This window comes from Mobula hypostoma, chromosome 4, assembly GCF_963921235.1.
Source record: "Mobula hypostoma chromosome 4, sMobHyp1.1, whole genome shotgun sequence".
NCBI classification, from domain to species: Eukaryota; Metazoa; Chordata; class Chondrichthyes; order Myliobatiformes; family Myliobatidae; genus Mobula; species Mobula hypostoma.
Window position 1 is genome coordinate 203585520 of NC_086100.1, and position 12176 is coordinate 203597695.

Below are 12176 nucleotides of genomic sequence, written 5' to 3' on the forward strand. Positions count from 1 at the left end.
GAAACTTATGGACTGGACTGTAGTTAATATTGGCCTCTTGCAGTTCTTGCCCTTTTTTTTTAGTTGCTGATTGGCAGGGTGGGTTATTGGCTGACCTGTTAGCATTGTTTTGTGCGAGGGAAGGGTTGGGGTGCTTGGACATTGCAAGTTGTTTTTTTTTCATTTTGCGCGGGGGAATTGATGTCTTTCTTTCATCTACTTCGAGGACTTTCTGTTCTTTGTGGCTATCTGGAGAAGACAAATGTCAGTGTTGTATTCTGCATAAATACCTCGATAATGAATAATGATTGGAACTGTTTAAAAAAGGCTCTAAACCATATCCACGAAATTATAGGCTGGTGGAAACGTTATTTGAAAGTTTAAAAAAGGATCTTATGCTTTCCCAGCGTATACGACAAATAAATTTCTCAGGCTTCCAGTTGGGTACAGGCACCGATTATAACCGACGTTTCGATGTCAACCTGTGCCATTTCCATCAGGGATGATGTCTGTGCATGTCTAGTCTGGTGGTATATATACACCTGTTGTCCATCCCTCATATATACACCTGTTGTCCATCCCTCATGTATACACCTGTTGTCCATCCGTCATGATTGGTTAGACTTAATCCAATCTGGTAAAACTGGAAACAACGTTTTAACAAAGACGAGTGCCTCGCTCTGAATAAAAACTGGAATTGAATTGCAAGCAATGTGGGAGAGCAGAAACCTGATTGGATGAGTTCTAACTAATCAGGCGGCATGGGACGACAGGGGTATAAATACCACCGGACTAGACGTGCCTAGGCATCATCCCTGATGAAGATGGCAGAGCTTGCCATCGAAACCTCGATGGATACCTGTAGCAGAGGAGCCCGGAAAGTGTATTTGTTACTGGAAGGTATTCTATAGGATCTTATATGTAAGTATTTGGATAGACAGAGATTGATTAAGGATAGCCAACAATGTTTCGTGCATGGTTGATCATGTCTAACCAATCTAATTGAGCCTTTGAAGAGGCTACCAGGAAAGTTGTTGAAGGCAAGGCAATGGATGTTGCCCACATGAACTTTAGCAAGAACTTTGTCAAGATCCCGAATGGGAGGTTGGTCAGGAAGGTTCAGTCCATCAGCACTCCAGATGCGATAGTAAATTAGATTAGACATTGGCTTTATGGGAGAAACCAGAGAGTGGTCGTCGATGGTTGCCTCTCTGACTGAGGGCCTGTGACTCATGGAGTGTTGCAGGAATCGTGAATGGGTCTGTTGTTGTTTGTCATCTATCCTGTTTTTTTTTTGTTTTAGAGTTATTAGAGTTTTTTTTCTGTTTTAGTTCGTAGGGGTTCTTTTTTTCTTTCTTTCTTTTTTCCATAAAAAATCTTTAACACTTTGTTTTTTGATCATTATTGATGTACTGTTCAGCCTGGTTGATAGTTTAACTCTTATTCTATATATGGATATGTTGTATTGATTATTTTGATGAATTTTTCTCTGTTGTTGATTTTCAATAATAATTAATAAAAATATTTAAAAAGAAAAAGAAAGATAATGTGGATAATGTGGTTAACTGGATCAGCAAATTAATTGAGGACAGCAAAACTGGGGCTGTAGTAGACAGTGAGGAAGTCTGTGAGAGCTTAATGTGAGATCTGGACCAGCTGGAAAAATTGATTGAAAAAAATGACAGATGGAACTTAATGCAGACTAGTGCGAAATGTTGCACTTCGTTGGGACCAGCCAGGGTAGGTCTTGCACAGTGAATGGCAGTGCACTGAGGAGTGTGGCAGAACAAAGTGATCTGGGAATACAGATCCATAATTCGGTGGAAGTGGCGTCACAGTTAGATAGGGTCGTAAAGGAAGGTTTTAACACTTTGATCTTCATAAGTCACAGTACTGAGTGCAGGAGATGTGATGTTATGTTACAATTGGAAATGACACTGGTGAGGCCTGGTTTGCAGTATCGTGTGCAATTTTGGTAACCTATCCGGCTGTGGTCTGGGTTCCGGTCGATGGGAGTCGGCAATTTCAATAGCTTGGCACGACTGGATGGGCAGAAGGTCCCGTGTCTGTGCTGTACTCTATGTCACACAGGTCGGGATTTGACTCACGCCGCCTGCCCGTAAGGAATCTGTCGGGATCTCCGAAGTTCGACACTCGACTCGACAAACCGACACCCAGTTCAGATTCGGGAACTGCTCGTCACAACGATCCCTGCTTCGGCGTCCTTACCACTACCGCCACAACCCCCACCCCACACCGCACCCCGTCCGTGGGGTATTCCTGCATCCCTCTAGTGGGTGCCTACCTTCATGGCGTTATTGAACAGATTACCCACGCTGCTGAAACAGCCCGACTCCATCCGGTACCTTAGGAAGAAAGAGGCGGCCTGCTGCAGGACAGAGTCATCGATGAAGATGTAGGGCTGGGCGTGCAGGAAAGACTTCAGCACGAAGGCAGTCAGCCTGCGGGAGGGAGGCAAGGAGCAGGGGTGAGGCGTGGCAAGTCCTCGGATACCAGACACTTCCAGCCCCTCGCTTACTCTCCTCACGTCCCCTTCCCCTCAGTGCCCCATCCACTTTCCCCTTTTCTCTCCTTCCATTCCCAGCCTCTCCCCTCCTGTCTTCCTCCCTTTCCCCTGTCCTCTCCTGTACAGCCAACCCCTTCATCACCCTTTTCACTCCTCAGTTCCCTCTTCTCACTAATCGTCTTCCGTGTCATCCCCACTGCTCTCCTCGCCCCTCGACCTCCTCCTCCCCGCCTCCCCACTCACGCCCCCCGACCACAACTTTTCACTCCTGTGTGTGTGTGTGTGTGTGTGTGTGTGTGTTTGTTTGTATGTCTTTGTGTGCGTATACGTGTGTATGTGTCTGTGTCTGTGGGTGTGGGTGTGCGTGTGCTTGTGTGTATGTGTGTCTGTTTGTGCACGCGGGCGCGTGTGTGTGTGAGAGACAGAGAGAGACAGACAGACAGACAAAGAGAGAGACAGACAGACAGAGAGAGAGAGAAAGAGAGAGAGAGAGAGACAGTGAGAGGAGAAGGTAAGACCATGAGACAGTGAAGCAGAATTAGGCCATTTGGCCGATCAAGTCTCCTCCGCTTTTCAAAGGAGTTGTTGTTGTTACTGCGTTTCTGTGTGTGTGTGTGACACTGCGGAACATCTTGGGCATGATTTGGGCCACTTATGTAAGAAAAGATGTGCTGGAATTGGAAAGGGTCCAGAGGAAGTTGAAGAGAATGATTCCTTGAATGAAAGGGGTAACGTATGAGGAGCGCCTGATGGCTCCCTGGACTTCAGAAGAATGAGTGGGGATCTCACTGAAATCTGCAGAACACTGGAAAGCCTGGATGGAGTGTTCGTGGGGAGGATATTTCCAATGGGGGAGAGTCTAAGAGCAGATGGCATAGCCTCAGAATACAAGGATATCACTTTAGAACAGAAATGAACAAAAATACCTTTTGCTAAAGGGCGGGAATCTGGAGTTCACTGTCACAGACCGCTGTGCTGGACGAGTCGTCGGGTACATCAAAAGCGGAGGTTGACAAGTTCTTGCTCAGTCATGGTGTCGAAGGTTACGGGAAGAAGACAGTATAATGGAATTGAGAGGGCTATTTATTTATTGAGATAGAGTGCGGAACTTGAGCCGTGCTGTCCAGCAGTCCCCCGAATTCATCCCAGTTTAATCATGGGACAGCTTACAATAACCAATTAAAGGACCAATCGGTAACTCTTTGGACCGCGGGAGAGAACTGGAGCACCCGGGGGAAACCCATGCGGTCGCAGGTTGAACGTACAAATTCCTTACAGCGGCGAGAAATGAACCCGGGTGACCTGTATTGTAAAGCATTGTTCACACATTCTCGCCACACTACCGTTCCATCCCTATTCGCCACGACGGAATGGCGGAGCGGACTTGATGATGAATCTTGCTCCCACGTTTTCTGGCTTAACGCGCGCTATTATGACGCCGAAAACCGTGGTGAGTTTGCGGGCAGCCTCCCAGCGCATCCTTCGGTTGCTTTGGTTGTTCGGAGATCCAGATTAGGACTTATAGTCAAAAGTATTCAAATGCGGAAAATAAGCCAGGGTGTTCCGTGGGCAGCCCGCAAGCGTCGCCACGCTTCTAGCCCCACGCGTCTAGCCCCACAACTTACTAACCCTAACCGGTTCGGGCATCTTTGGAATGTGGGAGGAAACCGTAGCACCCAGAGGAAACGAGGTGACGAGGAGAAAATACAAAGTCCTTACAGACGGAAGCGGGAATCAAGCCGTGGCGCAATAATATTGTTGTGCGCAGTGCTGGGACCAAGGTCTGCACTCGCCATCCTCCAAAACTTGCTTCTGCCCGACCCTTTTGTTTTCTATCCCTTCCCCTCACTCCCTATGTCTTCCTGAACAAGAAGTGGGACGTACTGACTTTCCTCATCGACCCACCATGAACAGATAGACCATCTAACCACATGCTTCAACGTAAAGGCCGTAAATAAAGCCCATAAGAACATAACTTATAGGAGAAATATTTCTCCTTCAAATCCAAAATCCAGTCGAGTTTAATTTCAGTCAACTATAATAGATGCAACGAACGCATTAGCTTTCCTCTGCGGCCAAGGAATAAATCCTAACAAAAAATAGCGCAAAAACACATGTATATATAGATATCTGTATACGCAGTGTGCAGATGCACATAATCCAGCCTGTCATTTCACCCGTCGATTGCAGGAGCGCAGTTCCGACAGCAGAGGACGACAAGAGACGCCAGCACCCAGCCGAGTGTGGTCGCCACGCTGCACCGCCTCGTGTCTCCTCCTCACCTGGTCTGTATCAGCAGGCAGGCCCGCGGCTTGAGGTCTAGTCTTCACTACGACCGAGCGTGCATAACTCCCATAGCGACTCTCCCTCCAGCAAACAAGTTTAACAGGCCAAAGACAACTTAAGTTTTCGCTTGACATCCTGACTAATGAAGAACCTATCAATCTCTACTTTAAATATATCCGATGTCTTGGCCTGCACAGCCGCCTATGACAACGAATTCCACAGGTTCACCACCCTCTGGCTAAAGAAATTCATCCATATCTCCATTCGAAAAGAACGTTCTTCTATTCTGAGGGTGTGCCTCTACCTACACCTCCACCCCCTTGTTGAAAACATGCTCTCCATATCCACACCATGCAGGCCTCAAAGAAGAGCGTGATCTAGATTTCGGTCCCTTAAGCCGGGGCTAGTAATGCGGACAAGCTCCTATTCAATGCTCCCAATGGCGTGCTCTTCAAATAGTCTCTGACAACCAGGTCCAGCTCCTGGCCTTCACGTGGGGCTGAGCTGCTGAGCCCAGCGGAACTAATTCTACTGACAGCAGGAGTTGCAAAGGTGGGTTACTGGCGCCTTAAAACCGCTTCGGGGAGATAGGGCCTGTCAGCCGTGGTTGGCAGCTCATCTAGGAGAAGGGAAATTCTGATCTCAAACTTCCGCTGCCCTGCGGCTCTACTCACTCATATGTAAACCCCGAAAGAAATATCCAGAACTGGAGTCCCCAGGACAGTAAGCCAACTGCTACAATGCCGCTGATGCCAAATTCTATCGAGCTCCGCCGTTCCTTTGGGCTCATCAGAAATGTGGAGAGGGGCAGCCTGCTGCCTGGGCAACAGCTTGCTCTCCATATCGTACTGTCCTGGCTTGTGCGTCTCCACAGCTCGGATATAATATCCACCGTCGACCCCAACCGACAAAGGCCTCACAGTTCATATGCAGGTAGAGGTCAGTCAGTGCACGATCGCGGTCTACTGCTTATGTAGTCGATCCACGTCAAAGTTCGACCTGTTGTACATTCAGAGATGCTCTACTGAACACCGCTTTTGTAACGTGTGGTTGTTGCAGTTAGAGTCGCCTTCCTGTCAGCTTCAACCAGTCTGGTCATTCCCTGACCTCTCTCATTAACAAGGCGTTTTAACCCACAGATATGCCTGACTCTCACTACATGTTCTTTTTTAATTGACCCATCCTCAGCACATTCTGCTGTGCACGAAAATCCCAGGAGATCAATAGTTTTTGAGATACTGGAACACCCCATTTGGCACCAACGAACATTCCACGGTCAAAGTCACTGAGATCACGTTGCTTCCCCTTTCTGACGTTTGGATTGAACAACAACTAAACCTCTTGACTATGTCGGCATCTTTTTTTTCTGGAATGATTTGCGCCGTCTGATTGGCTAATCAGGTAATAGCATTAAGGAGCTGATTCCTGCCTCCCAGTCCTCTCCTCCTGTCAGTCCCTTTTCCTCCCTCCCTCATCTATTTCCACTTCTTATTCTTTCCCCATCACTTTCCGCCGTCTTTCCCTCTCAGCTGCTTCACTCCTTCACCTCGTGTGGCTCCCTCTGTCCCTGACCCCCTGCCTTCCCGCTTCTGCTACTGTGCTGAGGGGCGTGTACAGTGTGTGATGTCAGTGGCAGAAATTAACGCCACGCCCAACTTCCTTACCACGTGCTCCCCTCTGGATCGTCGCTTCCGAAGGCACTGAAGGAACCGTCACTGTGCTTATAGTTCAGCTGCCGTTGATAGCCTGTGGGCAGGAGAATGGGATTATAACAGGTGTGTACTGAGCCCAGCACGCAGATACAATCATGAAGAAGGCAGGCTAGCAGTTGTACTTAGTTAGGAGTTTGAGGAGACTTGACCTGTCACTAAACACTCTGAACAAATTTCTACAGATCACTGACGAGAGCATTTCAACTGGTTGTTTCACCGCCGGGCAAGTGGCTGCAGAGGGTTCTAGAGCTAGCAAGCTTTCTCACGGGCACAACTGTCCATACCGTCGAGGATATCTTCAAGAGACGGTGCCTCAGGAAGGGGGCATCCATCCCTGAGGGACCTTCACCATCCCGGTACGTGCCCTCGTCTCGTTACTACCATCGGGGAGGAGGTACAGGAGCTTGAAGGCACACACTCAACGATTCAGGCACAGCTTCTTCCCCTCCGCCATCAGCTTATCTGAGCGGCCCAGAGATTCACGCAAAACTGCATCCATCAGCAAAGATTGTCACACCCAGGCCCAGGTAGTGAGAGAGCGACTGGGACTAAAGGGGGGCTTTTCTGGTTGGCTGCCGGTGACTAGTGATGTTCCTCAGGGGCCAGTATTGAGACCGCTGATTTTCACGTTGTTTGTCAATGATTTGGATAGTGGAATTCATGTTTTTATTGAAAATCTTGCGGATTTTGCGAAAATAGGTGGAAGGGCAGGTAGTGCTGAGGAAGCAATTCAGTTGCAGCAGGTATCAGACGAATTGGAAGGACGGGCAAAAATGTGGCAGGTGGAATACAGTCTTGGGAAATGTATGATAATACATTTTGGTAAAAGAAACAATAGTGTGGACTATTATCTAATTGGGGAGAAGATTCAAGCATCAGAGGCGCAGGACCTGGGAGTCATCGTGCAAGACTCCCAGAAAGTTAATCTACAGCTTGAGTCTGTGGTAAGGAAGCCAGATGCAATGTTAGCCTTCATTTGAAGAGGAATGGACTATAAAAGGAAGATAATGCTACGGCTTTATAAGACACCAGTCAGACCGCAGTGGGACTATTGTCAACAGCTTTGGACCCATATCTCAAACAATGTGCTGTCATTAGAGAGAGTCAAAGAAGGTTCACGAGGATGTTTCTTGAAATGAAGAAGTTAACATATATGGAGCATCAGGTAGCTTTGGGCCTGTACTAACTTGAATTTAGAAGAATGTGGGGAAATCTCATTGAAACCTACTGAATGTTGAATGGACTAAAGTTGGTAGCGGAGAGGATGGTTTCTATGATGGAGGTATCTAGAACTAGAAACCACGACCTTTGAATCGAGGGACAATCACTTATAACAGAAGTAATGAGGAAATTTTTAGCCAAAGAGTAGTGAATCTGTGGAATGCTCTGACAAAGACTGGGGTGGGTATATGGACTGCCTTCATACAATGCTTTCGATGAATGCATCCTCCAAATCTTCATTTGCATTGGAACATTCAGGATGATTGTCAATACCTTCAAAATCTCAGTCGTTCCTAACTTGCTGAAGTAGCGAAGTCATTTATTTACCACAGGCAGATATAGAGACCAAGTCTTTATGCATACTTAAGGCAAAGTTTGATAGATTCTTCATTGGTCAGGCCATGAAGTGATGTGGGGAGAAGGCAGGTGACTGGGGCTGAGAGGAAAATTGGATCATCCATGATGTAATGGCAGAGTAGAAACAACGGGCCAAATGGCTGATTTCTGTTCCTATATCTTACGGTCATTATTTAATGTGGAATTTGATAGATTCCTGATTGGTCGGAGCATCAAGTAATACGGTGAGAGGACAGGTGTATGGGGTGAAGCAGGATTCTAGATCAGCCATCGGAGTGCATTCGATGTGTTGAATGGCCTAATTCTTCTCTTATGTCTTATGATCTTAAGGTCTTATGTCCTGTTCTCGCTGCTACCATCAGGTATCAGGGACAGGAGCTTCACAACTCGCACCACTAGGTTCAAGAACAGTGACTATTCCTTAACCAGCAGGCTCTTGAACAACCGCGGATAGCTGCACTCATTTAAGAATTCAGTTATATGGTAATTTCATGCGTGTTATATATTGCTATGCATTTATATCTCCATCTGCACAGTTTGCTTGCAGTTTACAGTTACTATTCTACAGATTTCCTAAGTATGCCCGGAGGAAAAGGAATCTCAGGTTTGTATGTGGTGACATGTATGTACTCATATAATAATTTGTTACTGTGAACTCAGATCTTTGAACACTCCCTGACCCTTGCCTTTCCTGTGTAAGGGGTTTCTTCTTTTATGTTACTGCGTAGTCTAATTGAAATGGCTTCTTTGTTATGTTAACTGCTGAGAAAGTCCTCCAGCTAGCGGTTTGTTCGAATTATGTTACTGATAAGAGGATGAACAAACCAATTGGGATGGATGTTATTCTTTCTGTGAGTCTCTAAGTTATTGTGATGCGCGGGTTTCTGTGCAGAAGGCTGGAGAGAGAGCCAGAGTATGGGCAAGGTGCTGTGAGTCCGTTAACGGGGTCGGACCCTGAACAGGTGTCCGAGGGGTGTTTGGCAAGGAGAGGAAATGTAGAAGGACTCGTGTGGAGCGTCTGGTCAACCACCATTGTTGGTCCCAGCCGGCCGGTCGAGGTGGTCCGAGGGGGTCGCAGGGTGAAGAAGAAGGGTCCTGAGCTCCAACTGTTTGTGCACGAAGAGATTGAACTTTGATAAGTGTGGCGCCTTTTATTTTCCTTTTATATTTTATTCTCTATTAATTATATAGTTCCAGTAATATCTATAAACTGTAAATCATTTAATCGTATCTGGTGTATTGTGTGTTATTTGGGCGGGGTGGGGCACATCACACAGCATCCACACAAACTAATTACCCAGTTTGGCGGGGCCGAGGGCTGTTTCCCTAGACAGCAGCGAGCCAAGCGACCCTGAGGGTGGCCGGGGGTGGGGGTGGGGCTACACCTGTAATATATTTACTTTAATTATCATAGTAATTAATTGTAGTTCTTCTGTCACATAACAACAAATTTCATATTGAAGAGGATAATGTAATGAATCTTATTCTAATTCTGGAATTAATAATTCACAATTACACAGACTAAAAGAGTGACAGACAGAGAGAGAAGGAGGGAGAAAGAGAGAGAGAGATACAGTACAGAAATAGAAATACAGAGAGAGAGAGATACAGAGAGACACAGAGACACAGAAAGACACAGAGACACACATACACACAGAAACACAGAGACACTCACAGAGACACACATAGTAAGAGACACAGAGAGATTCACGGAAACGAAGAGAGACGTGGAGACACCCAGAGACGCAGCGACAGAGAGCGACACACACACACACAGTGGGAGACACAGAGCAGGCGCACAGTCACGAAGACTAGTCTCTGTCCATAACTCTCTCTCTCTACCTCATACAGAGACAGCAATTTCTCTCTTATATGTACAATTTCCCTTCAAACACACGGTATATGCGGTCCCACACAGTAATCGACATGCACAACCATTCTCTCTCTCTCTCTCTCTCTCTCTCTCTCTCTCTCTCTCTCTCTCTCTCTCTCACACACACACACACACACACACACACACACTCTCCCTCTAACGCGTATCGCGACCTGGTGCGAGGGGCAAAACAGACATTGCCGGCATTTTACCTGTCCGCAAGAAGCCGAGAGCTTTATCCTTGATTTTGGGTGTGAGCTGGTGCGTTGTCTGGAGGTAACTCAGCACGTAGATGTTGGGGGCGAACTTCACCATGTTCTGCTCACCACAGCCCATGGGCAGTTTGAGCAAGTGGTCCAGATTTTCCATCGCGCTCCCCATGAGGTCACCTGCAGGTGAGAGAGAGGGGTCACGGGTCACGGATCGCATCCGAATAGGAATGAGGACCTCGACTTCCCAGAACCTCCGACCCATCCTCGGAAATCACCCCCCACCACATCAGATGCCGTAGCAAGTGTGAGGTTACGACACGACCCCCCCCCCCCCGCGCTGCCTCTTCTTTGTGTTTTTATACAACTATAAAAGTTGATTTACATCACAAATACACAAGGTACAAACAATTAGTATTTACAAGACAGTGAGTACAATCAAATTAACATATGGTTACTACTGTCTATTAGACAATCAATATAATGGGGGTCCTACCGCTCCCGGAAGTCCCCCAATGTACCCAAAGTATCCTCGAAAAAGGGGCAGGTAGTCGGCCCGACAACGCCCTCTACTTTTCGCCGCCTCGATCCTTGAATGGCCTTCTTGGCCAGGCCCAGGACAAAGCCCAACAGGAGATTTCTCCTCACAACCCGCCCCCTTCCGAACTGGGTGCTCGTATATGAGGAGCGCAGGACAAAAGTGCGGCCAATCCTCAGCAGCAGCCTCTTGAGAAATTCAATGTCCTCTCACATTCTGTGTAATCGTGCAGCACGGACCCCTTTCGCCCACAGAATGGGCAGGTGGACGGGGTGTCACTGAACTTGCTCAAAACCCGGTTGGACGGCACTGCCTGATGCAACACCCCCTTACCCAGCACGGTGACGTAGGCTCTGGCCGATCCTTCCACCACATCTTCTGGGACCTGGAAATGGATCTTCTCCGTGATGTCTTTCCCTGAGGGTGAGACAGAGGAACAGGTCATACTCAAGGGCCTTTGGCAAGAGGAGAGTGTTCTCTTTCTCCTCGAACCTTGCTGTGACGACCCTTCCCACAACAACACCACAGCACTGGTTCAGATCTACGCCAGTAGTCACTTTATGAGGTACCCTCGTACATCTGCTCGTTCATGCAAACATTTGATCACCCAATAACACAGGAACAGCTCAATGCTTCAAAGCATGCCGACGTGGTCAAGAGGTTCTTTTGTTGTTCAGACCAAACCGGAACAGGGTGGGAATAGTGATCTAAGTGACTATGGCCGTGTTGATAAGAAGCCGTATAAGGTTAACAGTGTTATTAAGAAGGCATCTGGTGTGTTGGACTTCGTTAACCATGGGGCTGAATTCAAGAGCTGTGAGGTAATGTTACAGCTGTATAAAGCCTTAGTCGGACCCCACTTGGAGTACTGAGTTCTGTTCTGGTCACCTAACTACAGGAAGGATGTGGAAACTATAGAAAGAGTGCAGAGGAGATTTAGAAGGATGTTGCCTGAATTGGAGAGCACACCTTATGTGAATAGGTTGAGTGAACTTGGCCGTTTTTCCATGGAGAGGCGGAGGATGAGAGTTGGTCTGCTAGAGGTGTAGAAGATGTTGAGAGGCGTTGTACGTGTAGGTAGCCAGAGGTTTTTCTTCTCAAGGTTGAAACGGCTAACACGAGGGGCACAGCTTTAAGGTGCTTGGAAGCAGATATAAGGGGGATATCAGAAGTACGTTTTTCACACAAAGAGCGGTGGGTACATGGGATGCACTGCCGGCGGTGATGGCGGTACCGGATAAAATTGAGTCTTTTATGAGACTCTTAGATAGGTACATTGAACTTAAAAACATAGAGGACTATGCGGTAGGGAAATCACAGGCAGTTTCCAGGGTAGTTTACATGGTTGGCAGAACATCGTGGGCCGTAAGGCAGATGTGATATAAATTATTATAGAAACATAGAAACATAGAAAATAGGTGCAGGAGTAGGCCATTCGGTCCTTCGAGCCTGCACCGCCATTTATTATGATCAT

The 12176-nt window shown here is 47.3% G+C and overlaps 1 protein-coding gene across 1 annotated transcript in view; it reads right to left on the reverse strand.

Annotated features, from left to right (window-relative positions):
• The window catches only part of LOC134345907 (murinoglobulin-2-like), a 132156-nt gene that overhangs the window by 32433 nt on the left and 87547 nt on the right, over window positions 1-12176 (reverse strand). The window contains exons 23-26 of the mRNA XM_063047251.1: window positions 11036-11119; window positions 10168-10344; window positions 6457-6538; window positions 2285-2441 (exon numbers count right to left, since the gene is read on the reverse strand). Coding sequence (XP_062903321.1) covers window positions 2285-2441; window positions 6457-6538; window positions 10168-10344; window positions 11036-11119 — 500 coding nt within the window. The remainder of the gene's footprint in view (window positions 1-2284; window positions 2442-6456; window positions 6539-10167; window positions 10345-11035; window positions 11120-12176) is intronic.